Source organism: Diceros bicornis, chromosome X, assembly GCF_020826845.1.
Source record: "Diceros bicornis minor isolate mBicDic1 chromosome X, mDicBic1.mat.cur, whole genome shotgun sequence".
Classification (NCBI taxonomy): Eukaryota; Metazoa; Chordata; class Mammalia; order Perissodactyla; family Rhinocerotidae; genus Diceros; species Diceros bicornis.
The window spans coordinates 76,511,655-76,532,622 of record NC_080781.1 but is presented as its reverse complement, the minus strand read 5'-3'; the positions used below and the strand labels follow the sequence as shown (position 1 = coordinate 76,532,622).

The window sequence follows — 20,968 nt, the reverse complement described above, 5'->3', positions numbered from 1 at the left end:
CTTGTTTGTCATGTGAGAACACTGAAGTGTAGTGGTTTGTGATTTAGCCAAGGCTGCTTAGCTTATGCATGGCAGAGCTAGGAGCAAAACTTAGTCTGTTGACTCTTCTACCAGTGTTCTTTCCACTGGAGAAAATTTCCAATAAGTATGTTTTTGTTATATTCCATGTTTTAAAGACCAGTACTATATTCATTATATGTGGTGAAAACTCAGTTAACTATCATATTAATAACAGTATATAATCTGATGTTGCTTTTGGTATACATATATTGCAAAGGTGCATACAGATATGCCGTACTTTAATGTAATTCCAAAATGTCAGCTACAAAGCATATGTATTTGCATTAAAAAAGTTCTTGACTTTTTAAGAAAAGATCCCTTCGAAAGGGGAAGCTAAGTTTCATAGCTACTTAAAAGGGTCTGGTGAAATACTGTTTTGATGTATAAGAAACATCCGCGAACGTACTTTCAGAGCTGATTCTTCATTTCTGACTGATTAGTGATTGTTAAAACCTAAAGCTAAAATTTCTCTGTCTAGATATCCCTCTTGAGAGAGTGAATGTCTGACTAGCTAATGTTGTAACGTGAAAGTTATTTTAGCTGCCATGAAGCCTAGCTTACTTGGGACTGTGTTTTTGCCCAATTTGGCCACAGTTACCATTTATTAATCAATTAAAAGGTGAATTGATTGAGAACCTTCTTGCCAAACCAGTATTAATATGGTATAATGGAAAGCTACCAAGACTTCTAGACATTGTGATTAACTAGTCATGTGAACTTAAACTCTGTGGGTCTCAGTTTTCTCCTTTATTAGTCGGAAGGTTGGATGATATATCTCAGCTCTTGTTATTTTGTGATATGTAATACATCTGAGATTTTTTACATCCTGGCTGCTGTGCTTTTGTAGCATCTAGAATTACCGCTTACTTGAGTGTAGTCTTCACAGCTGAGTAGAGTCCTACATCAAGGAGCAGAAACACTTCCTGGGTGGCTACCTTTCTGCCTGACCCAGGTGGTAGGAAATCTAGTTCATAATTTATATACAAAGTTTCAATAAAAGTAGGGTCATGTCCTGGAAGCAATGATTGGGCTTCACAGATTTTGTTTGTCTATGCCAATTTCTTTTTCAATTATGTGGCTAGTTGGACATTTAAAATATTTACTTATCACTGACTACTTAAAAGGGTATAGTGAAATACTATAAAGAACTCTTGAGGTTCACATTTTTTGCCATGCCCTATAACTTACAAGGTTTTATCTATCTCTTGACTTTCTCTGCGTCCACCTCATAAGTCACACTCCACTGAGGATCTTAAGACTCTTGGTTGTTGATGTTTTTCTTCTTTCGCTACCTAGTTGAAAGAGAAGGCTGAAGCATGGATTTTATATGCTTCTATTTACTTGAACTTATATAATAGGGGTGATGGTGGTGGTACAGCTCTGTGTGTTAGAAAACAGGGAAATGGGGATATTAGTAGTCTATAAAACTCTGTGTTAGTTTGAAGGAGGTGGATATTAAATTATTTCTGGTATGATTTTTGGTTCTAAATGGAGTTAATCCTAAGATACTGCAACTGGACTTGAGTATTGTTTGGATTTCTTTTTACAGGATGATGGAGTTGTTAAAGAAATCCCTATTACTCATCACGTTAAGGAAGGATATGAGAAAGCAGATCCTGCACAGTTTGAGTTGCTCAAGGTTCTTGGTCAGGGATCCTTTGGAAAGGTAATGAATTTTTTTTTCTACATTGTTTTGTCTTCTAAACATTTAGCAAAAAGGTGTACACATGGAAATCTGATAAATGTGCCATTTCTAAACTTGTCAAAGGATACACACAAAGGTAAGTCTCTAATTTTACTCCTTTTATTTCTGTTGTACTTTTAGTCCCATTTCCTTATACTTCTCTATAATAATCAAGGTTTTCCGCTCCCCTGAGCTCATTGATTTCTCTAGGACAAAATATAGCATGCTGTTTATTAGCTGCCTAAATCAGGGTAGTTTGATTTTTGTAAAAAAGATCTTCCATGTTTCCCTGTTCACATGCTGGCATGATTACAGCTTGCTCTCTCCTGGTGATTGCATCTATATTCCTTACCTCTGTCACAGAAATCAGAATGTATGTAGCAATTCATGTATGAATGCATGATTTCATCTATTATCTGTTAAAGCACTATGTGTATAAAGTACAGCAAGGGTAGGTACTGGGTGACATATGGATTATGTGAAACTGCTGCCTTCAAGGGGCTTAAATTTCAAGGGAGAAAGCAAGATTGAGAAAGATTAATTCTAACACCTACTAGTAAAACTGTTTATTAAGTATTTAATGGCATATGATTCTTGTAAAAGAAGTATATAGGTCTGGTTCCTGACTTTTGTACACCTAACATCTAGGACATGAAAATTATTACATACACATAGTAAGTAACAGCTTTAGGAAAGCAGAAACAATTTAAGGGTAGAAGGATAAGGAGAAACTACTAATTTCAGGGTGGCTGAGATTTAGTTTCAAAGGAGAAAAGTAAGTCAATTGAACAGTGATTATTTATTATGTTCTGAATCACTTTAAAAGAAAGACATTCATTGAACACTCAGTGCACAGCAGTTGTAAAAGCAGTATTGGTGAATATAAAATAGACATTAATTGTTTTAAAGTAGGTCAGTGTCTATGCTGTATAGAATATAACATGTAAAATATAGAGAAACATTTTCAGGACAATAAAAGGACAAACTAGGGTGGATTATGGTTTGGCAGTGAATTTGGTACAAGAGATATATGAAGACAAGGAGAAAGGACTTGAATAGTTGTGTTGGGGAGAGTAAAACTAGAAGGAGCTTTTAATAGATTGTTTTGGGGGGTGCTGTTTATAGAACTGACCTGTAGAGTAGGCATGTGCATTCTACACCTTTATTTTTTAAAGTTTCTAAAAGTTCTTTTAGAACAATATTCTTTTTTTTATTGCGGTAACATTGGTTTATAACATGGTATAAATTTAAGGTGTACATCATTATACTTCTATTTATGCATAGATTACATCATGTTCACCACTCAAATACTAATTACAATCCGTCACCACACACATGTGCCTAATCATCCCTTTCGCCCTCCTCCCTCCTCCCTTCCCCTCTGGTAACCACCAATCCATTCTCTGTGTGTTTATTCGTTGTTGTTTTTATCTTCTACTTATGAGTGAGATCATACAGTATTTGACCTTCTCTCTCTGACTTATTTCACTTAGCATTATACCCTCAATGTCCATCCGTGTTGTCACAAATGACTAGATTTCATTGTTTCTTATGGCTGAGTAGTATTCCATTGTGTATATACACCACATCTTCGTTATCCATTTGTCCCTTGATGGGCACTTAGGTTGCTTCCAACTCTTGGCTATTGTAAATAATGTTGCAATGAACACAGGTGTGCATGTATCTACGCATTGGTGTTTTCATGTTCTTTGGATAAATACCCAGCAGTGGAATAGCTGGATTGTATGGTAGTTCTATACTTAATTTTTTGAGGTATCTCCATATTGTTTTCTATAGTGGGTGCACCAGTTTGCACCAGTGTATGAGAGTTCCCTTCTCTCTACATCCTCTCCAACACTTGTTGTTTCCTGTGTTGTTAATTATAGCCATTCTGATGGATGTGAGGTGATGTCTCATTGTAGTTTTCACTTGCATTTCTCTGATAGTTAATGATGTTGAACATCTTTTCATGTGCCTTTTGGCCATCTGTATATCTTCTTCGGAGAAACCTGTGTTCAGATCTTTTGCCCATTTTTTAATTGGGTTGTTAGTTTTTTTGTTGTTGAGATGTATGAGTTCTTTATATATTTTGGAGATTAATCCCTTATCAGATACGGGGTTTGCAAATATCTTCTCCCGGTTGTTAGGCTGTCTTTTTGTTTTGTTGATGGTTTCCTTTGCCGTGCAGAAGCTTTTTAGTTTGATGTAGTCTCATTTGTTTATTTTTTCTATTGTTTCTCTTGCATGGGCAGACATGGTACTTGAAAATATGTTGCTAAGACCAATGTTCAAGAGTGTACTTCCTATGTTTTCTTCTAGAAGTTTCATGGTTTCAGATCTTCCATTCAAGTCTTTAATCCATTTTGAGTTAATTTTTGTGTATGGTGTAAGATAATGGTCTACTTTCATTTTTTTGCATGTGACTGCCCAGTTTTCCCAGCACCATTTGTTGAAGAGACTTTCCTTTCTCCATTGTATGTTCTTGGATCCTTTGTCAAAAATTAGCTGTCCATAGATGTGTGGGTTATTTCTGGGATCTTGATTCTGTTCCATTGATCTGTGTGTCTCTCTTTGTGCCAGTACCATGCTGTTTTGGTTACTAGAGCTTTGTGGTTTATTCTGAAATCAGGAAGTGTGATATCTCCAGCTTTGTTCTTTTTTTCTCAGGATTCCTTTGGATATTTGGGGTCTTTTGTTGTTCCATATAAATTTTAGAATTCTTTGTTCTATTTCTGTGAAAAATGTCATTGAAACTTTGATGGGGATTGTGCTGGATCTGTAGATTGCTTTAGGAAGTATGGACATCTTAACTATGTTAATTCTTCCAATCCAAGAGCACGGAATATCTTTCCATTTCTTTGTGTCTTCTTTGGTTTCTTTCAACAATGTTTTATAGTTTTCAGTGGACAGATCTTTCACCTCTTTGGTTAAGTTTATTCTTAGATATTTTAGTCTTTTGTTGCAATTGTAAATGGGATTGTATTCTTAATTTCTCTTTCTGCTACTTCGTTGTTAGTGTTTAGAAATGCAGCTGATTTTTCTATGATTTTTTATCCAGCAACTTTACCATATTCATTTATGATTTCTAAAAGTTTTTTGGTGGATTCTTTAGGGTTTTCTATGTATAAAATCATGTCATCTGCAAATAGTGACGGTTTCACTTCTTTCGTTGTAATATGGATCCCTTTTATTTCTTTTTCTTGCCTGATTGCTCTGGCTAGGACTTCCAATACTATGTTAAATAGGAGTGGTGAGAGTGGGCATCCTTGTCTGGTTCCTGTTCTTAGAGGGATGGCTTTCAGTTTTTCACCGTTGAGGATGATATTAGCTGTAGGTTTGTCATATATGGACTTTATTATGTTGAGATACTTTAAATCTATGCCCATTTTATTCAGAGTTTTTCTCGTAAATGGATGCTGTGTCTTGTCAAATGCTTTCTCTGCATCTATTGAGATGATCATGTGATTTTTATTCTTCATTTTATTGATGTGTTGTGTCACGATTGATTTGTGAATGTTGAACCATCCCTGCATCCCTGGAATAATTCCCACTTGATCATGGTGTATGATCTTTTTAGTGTATTGTTGTATGTGATTTGCTAGTATTTTGTTGAGAATTTTTGCATGGATGTTCATCAGCGATATTGGCTGGTAATTTTCATTTTTTATGTTGTCCTTGTCTGGTTCTGGTATCAGGGTAATGTTGGCTTTGTAGAATGAGTTAGGAAGCTTCCCCTCCTCTTCAATTTTTTGGAAGAGTTTCAGAAGGCTAGGTATTAGGTCTTCTTTGAATGATTGGTAGAATTCACCAGCGAAGCTGTCTAGTCCTGGACTTCTATTTTTGGGGAGGTTTTTGATTACTGTTTTGACCTCCTTACTGGTGATTGGTCTATTGAAATTCTCTATTTCTTCTTGATTCAGTTTTGGAAGGTTGTATGATTCTAAGAATTTATCCATTTCTTCCAGATTATCCAATTTGTTGACATATAGCTTTTTGTAATATTCCAATGTAGGAGCACCTAAATATATAAAGCAATTATTAACAGACATAAAAGGAGAAATATACAGTAACACAATAATAGTAGGGGACTTGAACATTCCATTTACACCAATAGATAGATCATCCAAACAGAAGATCAGTAAGGAAACATTGGTCTTAAACAACGTGCTAGAACAGATGGACTTAGTAGTTATATACAGAACATTCCATCCAAAAACCGAAGAATATACATTCTTTTCGAATGCACATGGAATATTCTCCAGGATTGATCACATATTAAGCCACAAAAAAAAGTATCTATAAATTTAATAAGATTGAAATAATACCAAGCATCTTTTCTAGAACAATATTCTTTAACTACATTATATTTTTATGATGTTAATTTTAGCAGAACAATGATATTCTTTTATATCCCAAATGTGTGCATGCTTATATATTAACTTAAATAAAATCTCATCAGGCAAACGTTTCAAGCCCTAAAAGTATTTTTTGTCATTTGATGTCTATATTTATTCATATACATATTTATTTACATCCAGCTTTGTTCCAGAAATGATTTAAGGCTTTCATAGATGAATACTAAATGAAATAAAATTTTAAAATAAGTGGAGAAGATGGTAGAATCAGAAAGCTTAGAGCAGGAAAGATTAGATGAAGCCAGGAAATCATTCTCTTGTTCGTAAATGCATGGCATAAGAACCTAAAAGTCTTCTAGAAGTGGGACAAAAATGAAGACTTAAATTTTCTTGCAGTCATTATAAAGAAGCTGATATATTTATTTGTTTGATTATTGGCAGTATCTTTCTGGTAGAAGCAGATCAAACAGACCAGAGAAATTTTTCTCATGGGACTTCATAGAGAGAATACAGTATATCGTAATGAAATGTCTTCAATAACGTCTTCACATTGAAGATAGCAACATGCTGAAAAGTTGTCAGTGTAGTCCTTAAATTCAGGGAACACTCAGCTTTGTCTGTGCAGGATCTTTAGTTTAACAAGAATGTCATAGAAGCTTTTTTAAAATTCCTAATACTAAAATACAGAATAGTGATCTTTATGTAGTTTATCAACCAAAAAAATATTAAGGAGGTGGCTTATTTTATTTTCTTCCTAGGATATGAACATACTTGCTTGTCAGTATTACATCATTTGTGTAGGCGTTGTGTGGGTGTGACTTGTTATATACTGAACCTATTCAGGAGTTTGGCCAAGGCTGTGAATCAGATAAGTGTAGGAGCAATTCCAAGAAACTTTGGGCTGCAGTCTTATTTAAGTTTTTCTACAAAAGTTCCATTGTTAAAATGCAATAAATTGAATTTTAGCTTATATAAAGCCTTATGACATTAAATATCTTTATAGTCTATTTAATAGGGGAAAATCCCTACTAAAGTCAGTTGTAAAATTGTGCTTTAAAGAAGCATGCATTATCATCATGAAAGATGCATATAAAATTCTGTACTTAAGCTCACCATGTATAATGCTATTAATGATCATTAATGTATGGATTGAAATGTAGTATACCAAAACACTTACATTAATTATTTTAAAAGACAGTCAAATAAAACACATGAAAACATGTTTGAAATAGACTAGCCTTTCTTGTATTTCACATGCCCGGTCATATTTACACAAAGCATACATTTTAACATTTATGGATTATAAAAATTTTTTTTGCTTTTGTGATAGTAAAGCCTTTAACTATAGAACTTAAAAATGAATTTTTGAAAATATTAAACCCTTGCCCTCTTAAGTAATTAACTACCAAGAGATAGTTTTAAAAATATATTTATGTCGTAAAATTTCTTGCAGTTGGTCCTTTCTCTTCAATCAGGGTTAAAGCGGTGTGATCTTTCAGTTCACTTCAACAAGCACTTATTGAATACTTCTTAATGGAAAATATAAAAGTCCATATGACCAAGAGAAAAGTATATGGAGTAACTAATTCATTTCTCTTCTGGACAGTTTCTTAGAATTGGATTAGGGTGACTGAAAAGAAACCTCTCTGATCAGGATAGATAGCTTTTTAGATACAGTAGTTTGAAGCCACCCAACTTCTTCTGTAGTTGATCATGGGAAGAAAGCAGAGTGAGATGATGTTTTCTTATGCTAGGAATGTTCACCCATAAAATCTGAATATCAGGTGATGAACAAATAAACAGTTACTTCTCTAGACGGTAAATGATGGTTTCTATTAGATGTCATATTGGGATGCTAGTGAGTATTAGAAGAGCTAGAGAAAAAGTGGCTGCTTTGTGCAAGTGTCTTCCTGAAAGCCTGAACTAACTTTTTCTTTCTTCCTTGATTCCTTCTTATTGTTCTCTATACTTCATTCTTTTAAACTCTATTAAGGGCAGTGTTCTAGAACAGTGGTTCTTAAAGTGTGGTCTGTTTACCCCTGGGCATCCACAAGATGCTTTCAGAGGTTCCTCAAGGTCACAACTATTTCATAATAATACCAAGATACTATTTGTAAAACTTGTGGCACCTTGGCCCAATCAAGGCAGTGACTCCAAACTATGTCAGTAGTCATTGTATTCTTCACTGCCACACACTTGCAGTTTTGTTTTTTTTCTTTGCTGAGATAGATTCAGCCTGAGCTACCCCACCTGTCGCCAATCTTTCTTTTTTTTACTTGAGGAAGATTGGCCCTGAGCTAACATCTGTACCAGTCTTCCTCTATTTTATGTGTAGGTCACTGCCACAGCATGGCTGATGAGCAGTGTAGGCCTGTGCCTGGGATCTGAACCCATGAAACCTGGGCAGCTGAAGTGGAGTGTGCTGAACTTAACCACTAGACCACTGGGCTGGCCCCACTTGCAGTTTAAAAAAAATGCAAAGTTTACTTAAGAATGTCCTTTATGGGGCCAGCCCGGTGGCATAGTGGTTAACTTCACATGCTCTGCTTCAGTGGCCCAGGGTTTGCAGTGTCAGATCCTGGTCGTGGACCTACACACTGCTTATCAAACCATGCTGTAGCAGCGTCCCATATAAAGTAGAGGAAGATGGGCGTGGATGTTAGCCAGGGCCCATCTTCCTCAGCAGAAAAGAGGAGGATTGGCAACAGATGTTAGCTCATGGCTAATCTTCCTAAGGAAAAAATAAACAATGTCCTTGATGAGGTGTTAACAATGATTAAATTTATCAAATCTCAACCCTTGAGTATACTTCTTTTTAATATTGTGTGGTGAAATGAGAAGTACACATATAAAGCACTTTAGCTGCATACTGAAAGAGGGTGCTTGTCTCAAGACAGAGCACTTGTGTGAACTTTTGAGTTGTGAACTGAACTAGCCATTTTTTCATGGGATACCATTTTTACTTGAAAGAATGATTGACAAGCTCTGATTACTTAAACTTGGGTATTAGGTAGATGTTTTGTCAAAAAGGAATGGAGTGAGCCTGTAATTTCATGGAAGACAACTGACAATATTTTTGTCAATCATAAAATTTGAGCTTTGAAGCAAAAAATTAAAATTTTCAAAAATTTTTATTTACTACCATGAGCTTGATATCTTCTTAATACTTAAAAGACTTTTCTGATATGAGATTGCTACTGTCAACATGTGGAAGATCTGCATAACTCAGTGAACCAATATTATTGAGATGACCAACACATGATGTTATCAAATCAAACATGAGTACAAAATCCATTCAAAGTGTAAAGTAGACCAATGGATTATTGCATAACAGAATATGGACAGTTAGTTTATATGGTTTCAGATTCTTCATTGTAACTAACCCTTAAACTGCCAGTTGTCAAGTTCATGTGTTGTATCAAAGAAGAATAACACAATTATATGAAAAGGCTATTAAAATACTTCTTCCTTTTCCAAATTCATATCTGTGTGAAGCCTGATTTTCTTCCTGTACTTGAAACAAAACAACTTAATTGCAGCAGATTGAATGTAAACGCAGATATGAGAATCAAACTATCTTCTATTAAGCCAAGTATTAGAGATTTGCAAAAATGTAAATCAGTGTCACGCTTTTCATTTATTTTTTTGTTTTAGAAAATAGAGTTATCTTTATAAAAATATTTATGCTCACATGTAACAGGCTTAATATTTTTTAATGAATCGATACATAGGTCATTTTTTCTGTTTTAATTTCTAATATGGTAAATATCAATAGGTCTAATCCACAAAAACAAAAGCACTTTGGAGTCTTCAATAATTTTAACATTGTAAAGGATTCCTGAGAACAAAAAGATTGAGAAATGCTTTCCTGGAAGAGACTAATAAAGATAGTTCTCCTACTTGTGGTGGAGTTATCACTCATGAAATGACTTGATTCCTTTGTTGTCATCATCTTGGTCACATGATATTGATTAGGAAAAAGGAAATTGGTTGTCTGCATTTATTTGCCCTTATCAGTAAAATTGCATGGAGACTTTCAGTCTAGTGCTTAGGGTTAATGCCATTTGCTTAACTTTGAAGCTTTTTTTTTTGTGTGTGTGTTGTGGCAATTCATTTAATCTACTCTTTAAAAGACTGATAAAGACTGCCTCTTAAATCAGCTATACAAATACATAGAAGTCCACTTGTTTGCCAACAACTGAAAACTTGAAAAAAACAGATGAGAAAATATGTATCTAGGGTCGTACCTTCTTTAGCTTAATCAATAGGTTTTATATGACATTTAGAGCCCCATGGTAATCTAGTTTGAGTGTGTATTCTGTCTGACCCAGGTTAAATGATATTCTTCAGTGATTAAAAAGCACTGTTCACTTATAAGATATTAATTTTATCTTTTAATGCTTCTATTTTATAAAAGACACTGAGGGTAGACTATAGGTGTGTAAAATTTGACACTCTTTGCTCAAATGCTTACCATTTTCATCAGTGAAAAATTATGGACTTTTAGGAATATCTTTTCCAAGTTTAAATCCAGTAAAAATAACTCCATGGAATGAAGCCACTGAAATCTTCTGTGGCAAGATGCACATTTTCTTAGGTTTCTAAGTTGTTTGGGGAAATCTTGTTGGAGTTCAGACTAGATGTTAGACAGGCAAGTTACACAGGGTAGTAGTTTTAATTTGTTAGCTCTTTCAGTACAGAAATAATTGTGGTGATCTGCAAAATTTATGATTTGGTTCAACCCCTTCTTTTCTCCAAAGATAGTTTTATGTTGCAAAAACCTACCATTTTTTAATAAGTGGATGCTCTTGCTTAGTCTATGCCAAGCATGGTAAAAACTGTTTGTTACTAGTTCACTGTGAGACACTGAGAGTAAGCATTAGAAACTTTTACGGAAATTTGACAGAGTAATTTTGTGTGTGGAATCTATTAGTTTAAAAAGGATTGTATGGAGGCTGGCTCAGTGGTATAGTGGTTAAGTTCACACACTCCTCTTCGGTGACCTGGGGTTCACAGGTTCAGATCCCGGGCACGGACCTATGTACCGCTCATCAAGCCGTGCTGTGGTGGTGTCACATATACAAACTAGAGGAAGATAGGCACACATGTTCGCTCATGACCAATCTCCCTCACCAAAAAAAAATTAAAAAAAAAAAAGGATTGTATTTTGTATGACATTTAGATTTCATTTTTCTAAATAATATGTTTTGATTATATTTTATAAAAAGTGTGGTCTGCAGTGGATTGGAGGAAAGAGAAAAAAAGACTGGTTTGTCTACATAGAAAGTGTGAGAAGCACTACCCTAGATCATTGTGAAAACTCTAAACTTGAGTTTAGATCTGATCTAAAGCTTTACTTTCAGAGTAGAAGAAAGCAGAGATTCCATGAAGTAAACACCCCTCCAAGTTGGCTGCTATATAGATATCACATAAAAAGATCTGGAATAAAGGGTTTTGAGCTATGCCTTGGAAAGAGGCAAAATAGAAATTACTCAATAGCTCTCCCATATGCAATTTTATGTGAACAAGTTAGTAACTTGATCACATTTTTAATTTAAGCAACACTTGAATAGAACTTGTTAGGGATGGCAGGTTGAGGCAGTGAACAAGTTTTACTAATTAAGTTTTAAAAATGAAACAGTCCTTTACTAATAAATAACTCATAAAACTGTAATCTATTCATATTTATCTTCATAACTGAGGCTTTTTAAGAACTTAGCTTTTAATGAGTCATAATCTTAGTTTGAAAATATGAAATATTATTACTTAAGCTTGCTTAGTAACTTTAAAGAGTTTAACTTTCATTTGTTTATTGAAATAATTTGCTGTCTTTTTTTTTTTTTTTGTGAGGAAGATCAGCCCTGAGCTAACATCCGTGCTAATCCTCCTCTTTTTGCTGAGGAAGACCGGCTCTGAGCTAACATCTATTGCCAATCCTCCTCCTTTTTTTTTTTTCCCCCCAAAGCCCCAGTAGATAGTTGTATGTCATAGTTGCACATCCTTCTAGTTGCTGTATGTGGGACGTGGCCTCAGCATGGCCGGACAAGCGGTGCATCGGTGCGCGCCCGGATCCGAACCCGGGCCGCCAGCAGCGGAGCGCGCGCACTTAACCGCTAAGCCACGGGGCTGGCCCTAATTTGCTGTCTTGATTCTTCTACCGGGCAGACAGATAAGAGTTGCCTCTGATTTCTTATTAGAAAATAAAATGCCTTGTAACTTCTAGAATGAACCAATAAGGAAGTAGAAATGAAGTTATCAAATTAACAACTGTCATCATATGTTTTTGCTCTTTATTATGGTAACAAAAAGAAACTTGGATCTTAAAAGGAGCTCCCTTAGCTCAAATTGTCTTTTGTTATGTTATTTATCTCTTACATCTTTATCTCTTGCATCACAAACTCCTCAAAGTCCATGACCATATCATCTGTTTTTAAAATTTTGTTTTCCACAGTAGTATGTATGAGAGTGTGATTTACTATAAATGAATGAGAATGAGAAAATATTAACTAAGTATAATTTATAGAGAAAGGTATATCTTTATAAAATTAGAGAAAATACTAGGACATATGTGTGTGCTACTGTGTATGTATAGCAAGAATGGCTTGAAATGTGAATTTTACTTTTTTTTAATTCTCCTATTAGGTTTTTCTCGTTAGAAAGAAGACCGGTCCTGATGCTGGGCAGCTCTATGCAATGAAGGTGTTAAAAAAAGCTTCTTTAAAAGGTAGAAAATTAGATAGCTTATTAAAATAGGATTTTATACAGCTTGTTTTAAGAAATATGCTGTTTATTGCTTGTATAAGGTGAGTAGATTTAGTTTCCTTTTAATATTAGTCATTGTTGCAGTTTTCTAGCCAGTAAGTGATATTTCTAGGTTTGATATTGGCATATGCCCTAATTTAGTGAGAATGTACCCTGGTAAAAATTTAATGGTATAAAAAGTGACACATTTTATTTAATTTAAAGTGAGCTTATTTTATTAAGCTGTGTTCTTTTATTTCAAGGTTCTTATTTTTTTCTGTTCTGTTTTTCTGTTCCATATTGAGAAAGCACAAACTCTTGCATACACTTATATACATCGTCTTCTAAGCTGTGACAACAATAACACTGTGCTCAGTTTTAATCAGTGAACTCATTTGAGCAATTAGAGACTAATATATAATAAATGCATATTAGCCAAATACTTGTTTATGTCACTTTAACCCATCTCTAGATATAAACTGAATTTGTTGGCTTTCTGAGAATGTGGTAATTACTGTCTAGGAATATATAGATTCCAAATTTAGGCACTTATAAAGTTATATTTTATATTTTTATGTGTTTGGTGAATTATTGATGGTATCTTTACTGAAATTATATACAAGAGGAATATATTCTACCCTTCTGTAATTTTTAGTTCGAGACAGAGTTCGGACAAAGATGGAGAGGGATATACTGGTGGAAGTAAATCATCCGTTTATTGTTAAATTGCACTATGGTATGTAATCTTTTTTTAAAATTTATGGAATAAGAGAATTAAAAGATTTCCTTTCGAATAATAGTATAACAAGGAATAAATATTTCAAGCTGATTTAATACATTCAACTATGTAAAATGTATTTATCTCAAATAAGAATCAATATCTAGCTTTTAGTTGTATTTCCTGTATTTGTTGGTTAACTTATCTTAGGTAACAAGATAGTGTCTTCTGATTACTTGTCTGGTAGTAGTTCTATAGTCTATTGGGCTATACCTCCAGTGATCTTAGGCTATAGACTACTATGATAATTTATTCAAAATATTCTGGTGTTTGGAAGTGCTCCTCTTACATGTTCATAATGAGCGTATTAATCTTACTTCCTGGTTCTATTGAAGATAACCATGTAGTTATATTAATCTGTTTGAATTATTCTTTCTTATATTTAGGGGGAGAGGAATACCAGTGAGAAGTAGTAGGTATGATAGAAAGAACATGAATTTGGAGTCTGACAGTTCTGAGTTTGAATCATGGCTCCATTATTAATTTAATGTATGCATGAGATTGTGAAGTTTTGCTTCCCTGGGGAATTTAAAGGTATATACATCATAAATCACTAATATGGTCTACTTTGTCATTTACAGTTTTTGAGTCTTAAAAAAGTAGCAGCTATTGATCGTATTCTTAGGTAATTTTGACAAATAATGCCTTAAAATATGTACCCAATTATCTCTATAAAAAACCCTCAAGAAATTCCCACCCATTGTTCTTTCACTCTCTGTTACTCTAATGGAATGAAGGTAGTAGTATCTAAAGACCTCCTTCCTTGAATCTCTAGGATGTCATTAGATTAATCTGTAAACACCAATTGGGTGCAAAACACTATTTAATTTTTTTTTTTTTGTGAGGAAGATCAGCCCTGTGCTAACATCTGCCAATCCTCCTCTTTTTTTTGCTGAGGAAGACAGGCCCTGGGCTAACATCCATGCCCATCTTCCTCCACTTTATATGGGATGCCGCCACAGCATGGCTTGACAAGCGGTGCGTCGGTGCACCCGGGATCCGAACCGGCGAACACTGGGCCGCCGCAGCAGAGCGCGTGCACTTAACCGCTTGTGCCACCGGGCTGGCCCCAACAACACTGTATTAAATGCAGGTGAAACAGCCTCTGATCTCAAGAAATTTATAATCTATAGGAAACACAGACATGTAAACAAATTAATTGTACAAATCAAAATGGAATAAGTACCATAAGAGAGACATAAAGTACAATGAGATCTCAAAAGTAGTGGCGAGAAATTCTGATAGGGAAGAGGGTAAGGATACTCTAGGGAAATGTGAAAAAGGGAAAATCCTTAGTAGAGGAAAGCTTAATAGAAGAGATGGTATTTTTGTTGAGCTTGAAAGAATTAGTAGATTTTCAATAGGTGGGGAGGCAGAGTTCAGGCAATTGCAGTAGAACATGATGATCCATAAATCAGGAAAATGATGGTTGTAGAAGTTTCTGTGTAAAGCCACAGGCGAGGTTGATTATGTTCTGGGAAGGGGTTTATAGCTATTTCAACACTAGATTTAATTTTGAGATAATGTCATCCAATAATGGACCATGTGAGTAAATGCTTAATTGCTTAATAATGTTTAGTGATAAAATTCTAAATATACATATTAATTAAAAAGTATACTAAGCTTTTTAAGCCTTTAAGATTGTTCTATTATTACATTTTGATTTCTAATTAGCCTTTCAGACTGAAGGGAAGCTGTATTTAATATTGGATTTTCTCAGGGGAGGAGATGTCTTCACAAGATTATCCAAAGAGGTGAGTATCTGTAAATGTTTACTATATTTTATCAAAACAAAACTAAGAAAAATCTTTTTTGTTCCTTTGCTAATTACCTTTTTCCTATAGAAATTTTAAATGATAATTATTCTGTTTGTTTCATTGCATAGTATTTAATGGATGTGCCAGTTAATGACATTATCTGTCTAACTGTCATGTAGATCATCTCAATGTGCTACTCGTTATTCTCTTAGGCGCAAGATCAATATAAATAGCTGGGTGAAGTAGATAGGGACAAGCCTAGCACTTTGGCTAGTCAAGCTACCAAAATGCTTCTGGGAGTAGTGTTTAATTTATTCATGTTTAAAACAGCTTTATGGAGGTATAATTGACATACAATAAACTGTACATATTAAACTATACACTTTGATAAATTTTGACATTTTGTATATACTAATGAAACCATCATCACAATCAGAATAATTAGCTTATCCAGCATCCCCAACAGTATTCTTGTGCCCCTTTGTAATGGCTCCCTCCTGCCCGTTCCTACTGAATCTGCTTTCTGTCACTGTTTGGTTTGCGTTTTCCAGGACTTGATATAAATGGAGTCATATATTATGTATTCTTTTTTTATCTGGCTTATTTAACTCAGAGTAATTATTTTGAGATTCACCATGTTGTTGCATGTATCAATAGATCATTCATTTTTATTGCTGAGTAGTATTCCACTGTATGGATACACCACAATTTGTTTATTCATTCACTTGTTGATGGATGTTTGAGTTTGCAGTTTTTGGATATTGCTAATAAAGCTGCTACAAACATTCAAGCACAAGTGATTGTATGGACATATGTTTTCATTTTTCATGGTTAAATACCTATGAGTGTAATGACTGGGTTATATAGTAGGTATATGTTTTAACTTATTTTAAAGACACTGTCAAACTGTATTCCAAAGTGGTTATGTAATTTTTACATTCCCACCAGCAGCATATGAGAGTTTCATTTGCTCCACATCCTTGCTGACACTTGGTATGGTCAGTCTTGTTTTAATTTTGGACATCTGATAAGTGTGTAGTGGTACCTTATTGTGGTTTTGAATTGTATTACCCTAATGACTAATGGTGTTGAACGTCTCTTCATGCACTTATTTGACATCTATCTATCTTCCTTGATAAAATGTCTGTTTAAATCTTTGGCCCATTTTTTATTGGGTTTTCTTTTTCTTACTGAGTTCTGAGAGTCTTCATATATTTTGGATGGTAAGTCCTTTATCATATATGTTGTTTGCAGATATTTTCTTCTGATCTATGCTTTGTCTTTTTGTTCTCTTTAACGTCTTTCAAAAAGCAGAAGTTCTTTATTTTGATAAAGTCTGATTTATAATATTTTTCCTTTTATGAATTGTGTTTTTGGTGCCCTATTTAAGGAATATTTGCCTAATCCCAGGTCACAAAGATTTTCTCCTATGTTTTGTAGAGGTTTTTTGGTTTTAGGTTTTACATTTAAGTTTATAATCCATTTTGAGTTTATTTTAGTATATAGTGATAGATATGTGTTGAAGTCAAAGTCCTTTTGTTTTTGCGTATAGATATCCCACTGTTCTAGCATCATCATTGGAAAGACTACACTTTCTCCACTGAATTACCTTGCATTTTTTTTGAAAATCAATTGACCATATATGTGAAGATCTATTTCTGGACACTCTATTCTGTTCCGTTGATCGGTTTGTCTATCTTTATGCACACTTTCTTGAATACTGTACTTTTATAATGTATTTTCAAGTCAGATAGTGCACATCCTTGAGCTTTGCACTTTTTCAAAATTGTTTTGCCTCTTCTAGGTCCTTTACATTTTCTTATCAATTTTTTTTTGTGTGTGTGTGTGTGAGGATCAGCCATGAGCTAACATCCATGCCAATCCTCCTCTTTTTGCTGAGGAAGACTGGCCCTGAGCTAACATCTATTGCCAATCCTCCTCCTTTTTATTTCTCTTTTTCTCCTCAAAGCCCCAGTAGATAGTTGTATGTTATAGTTGCACATCCTGCTAGTTGCTGTATGCGGGACGCCGCCTCAGCATGGCCCGACAAGTGGTGCGTCGGTGCGCACCTGGGATCCGAACCCGGGCCGCCAGTGGTGGAATGTGCACACTTAACCGCTAAGCCACAGGGCCGGCCCCTCTTATCAATTTTAAAATCAGCTTTTCACTTTCTACAAAAAAAGCCTGCTGAGATTTTGATTGGAATTGCATTGAATCTATAAGTCAATTTGCAGATAATTAACATTTTCACAATATTGAGTCTTCTAATCCGTGAAAATGGTCTCTCTCTCCATTTATTTGAGGAGTCTTTAATTTCTCTCAGCAGTCTTGTGGTTTTTCAGTGTACAAGTCTTGCATATTTTTAGTCAGATTTATCTCTTTATTTAAATGCCATTGTAAATGGAATTACTTTCTTAATTTCATTTTCGAATTAGATGGAAATACAATTGATTTTTTTATACTGAACTTGTATCCCACAATCTAACTAAACTTACTTATTACATTTAGCAGTTTTTTTGTAGATTCCATAGAATTTTCTATTTGTAATCTGTAAATAAGGAGATTTTCTTCTTCTTTTCCATTATGGATGTCGTTTATTTCTTTTATTTTTCTTTGTTGCATGGGCTTGACCCTCAAGTCCGGTGTTGAATTGGTAAGAACAGACATTTCTTGGCTTGTTTCTGATCTTAAGGGGAAAGCATAATTTCACCATAAATTACAAAGTTAATTGTAGGTCTTTTCACATGTTCTTTATCGGGTTGAGAAAATTCCCTTCTGTTACTAGGTTTTTGAGAGTTTGTATTAGGAATGTATGTTAGGTTTTGTCAAATTCTTTTTCTGCACTTATTGAGATAATCATATATTTTTTCTTCTTTAATCATTTGATATGGTGAATTACGTTGATTGATTATCAAATATTGAAGCAGCCTTGCATCTGTAGATGAACCCTATGTGGTTATGATGTATCCTTTTTGCATATTGTTGGATGATATTTGCTAAAAGTTTGTTAAGAATTTTTACATCTGTTTTCATGAGGGATATTTGACTGTAGTTTTCTTGTATTGTTTATGTCTAGTTTTAATGTCAGTACAATTCTGGTTTCATAGAATGAGTTGGGTAGTGTTTTCTCCTCTTCAATTTTCTGGAAAAGTTCAATGTTAAATTGTCATTAAATGATTGGTAGAATTCACCAGTGAAGCCATATGGGCCTGGAGTTTTTCTTAATGGTAAGATGTTTAACTACAAATTTAATTTATTTAATAGACTGGGGCTATTCAGTTTATCTTTCTTTTTTGAATGAGGTTGGTATCTTGTGTCTTTTAAGGAATTTGTCCATTTCATCATAGTTATCAAATTCATTGGCATAAAGTTATTCATAATATTCCCTTATTATCCTTTTTATAGCTGTAGACTCATCAGTGATGTTGATACTGTCATTCCTGATGTTGGTATTTTGTGTCTTCTCTTGTTTTTGTCTTGCTTAGCCTTGCTAGAGGTTTATCAGTTTTATTGTTCTGCTTTAAAAAAAAATCAGCTTTTGGTTTCCCTGATTTTCTCTATTGTATTTGTTTTCTGTTTCATTATTTTTCACTTTAATCTTTATTACTTCATTTTTTCTGCTTACTTTGTGTTTTTGGTTTCTAAGATGGAAGCTGAAGTTATTGGTTTGAGACCTTTCTTCTTTTCTTTTTTTTCTTTTTTTCTTTTTTAATAAAGAGCTTGTGTTTTTTGTTGGGAAAGATTCGCCCTGAGCTAACATCTGTTGCCAGTCTTCCTCTCTTTTTTCTTTTTTCCTTTTTCCTTCCTCTCCAAAGCCCCAGTATGTAGTTGTGTATTATAGTTGTAAGTCCTTCTGGTTCTTTTATGTGATCTGCCGCCCCATGACTACTGACAGGTGAGCAGCCTGGTTCTGCACCCAGGAACCAAACCCGGGCCGCCAAAGCGGAGCATGCTGAACTTTAACCACTAGGCCATCAGAGCTGGCTCCTTTCTTCTTTTCTAATACAGGTTTGTAGTAGTATAAATTTCCTCTAGACACTGCTGTAGTAGCATCCCCCAAATTTTGATATGTCATGTTTTTATTGTCTTTCAGTTCAACATACTTTCTAATTTCTTTTTTATTTCTTCTTTGACTCATGGGTTATTTAGAAGTATGTTATTGACAAATATGTGGGCGTTTTCCAGATAACTTTCTATTATTGATTTCTAATTTAATTTCACTGTGATCATAAAGCATACTTTGTATGACTTGAATTCTCTTAAATTCACTTATAATTGTTTTATGCTTCAGACTATAATGTATCTTGGTAAATGTTCCATATGCACTTGAGAAGAATGTGTATTCTGCTGTTGGGTAGTGGAAGGTTCTATAAATGTCAATTAGATTAAGTTGTGTGATAGTGGTATTAAGTCTACTATATTCTTCCTCATTTTTTGCCATGTGTTCTATAAATTTTTGAGAGAGATTGAAACCTTTGAGTATACTTATGGATTTTTCTATTCTTGAATTTCTGTCGGTTTTTGCTTCATGTATTTCAAAATTATTTTATTAAGTTAAGCATAACATTAAGCATAAACATTTAGAATTATCATTCCCTCTTAATGAATTGACCCCTTTATCATTATGAAATGACTTATTTTATCCCTGCTAATGTTCTTTACTTTGAAATCTACTTTGATATTAATATAGTTACTCCAGCTTTTTTATTATTGTTAGCTTGGTATATTGTTTTTCATATTTTTATTTAATCTATTTCTGTCTTTATATTTAATGTGCAGTACTTAAGGCAGCGTATAATTATCTTTGCTTTTTATCCAGTAAAAATCTATGGCTTTTAATTGGAGTGTTTGACCTATTGCATTTAATATGGTTATTGATATCATTGGGTTTAAATCTCCCATCTTGCTATTTAGTGTTTTTTTTTGTCCTATCTGTTCTTTGTTCTTTTTCCTTTCTTATTATGCCTTATTTTTAATTAATTATTTTTCACAATTTAATTTTTATCTCTGCAATTGCCTTTTTATCTATAATACTTTGTTATGTTATTTTAATAGTTGCTTTAGGGTTCGTAGTATAAATCTTTAACTCAGGAGTCAGGAATCTATGGTCTCAGGCCAAATATGGCCAGTTGTTTGTTTTGGTAAATAAAGTTTTATTGGAAGACAGCCACACCCATTTGTTTAAGTATTGTCTATGGCTGCCTTTCATGCTTCAATGGCAGCATAATTGCCTAGTCATTTTTTATTGGATGGCAGGCATTGTGAATTTAAGTTTCTTGTGCTCTAGATACTTTTGTTTTCTTATAAGTAGTATTTAGCTTTGTTCTGGGGTGCAGTTAACCTTTTGACTCTTGCTTTTAAGCTTTGTTATGTGGAACCAGAGCAGAATTTAGTCTAGGATTAATTTTTCCCAATACTGATGCATGACCCTTCTTAGTACTCTTGCCAACACCCTGTGAATTATAAGGTTTTTCACTCTCACTGTTGGGAACGGGACCTATCCTGCTCCTTTCTGAGTTCTTTGGGTTTTTTCTTTTAATCCTTTAGAGTTGTTCCTTTCCTGGGCTCAAGTAGTTTCCTCAGATCCAGGATT

The 20,968-nt window shown here is 34.1% G+C and overlaps 1 protein-coding gene across 5 annotated transcripts in view; it reads left to right on the top strand.

Moving 5' to 3' along the window:
* RPS6KA6 (ribosomal protein S6 kinase A6) overlaps positions 1 to 20,968 on the top strand; it is a 154,946-nt gene that overhangs the window by 49,815 nt on the left and 84,163 nt on the right. For all 5 annotated transcript variants that reach the window (XM_058536261.1, XM_058536259.1, XM_058536260.1 and 2 more), the window contains exons 3-6: positions 1,610 to 1,726; positions 12,742 to 12,823; positions 13,496 to 13,576; positions 15,293 to 15,372. In XM_058536261.1, coding sequence (XP_058392244.1) covers positions 1,610 to 1,726; positions 12,742 to 12,823; positions 13,496 to 13,576; positions 15,293 to 15,372 — 360 coding nt within the window. The remainder of the gene's footprint in view (positions 1 to 1,609; positions 1,727 to 12,741; positions 12,824 to 13,495; positions 13,577 to 15,292; positions 15,373 to 20,968) is intronic.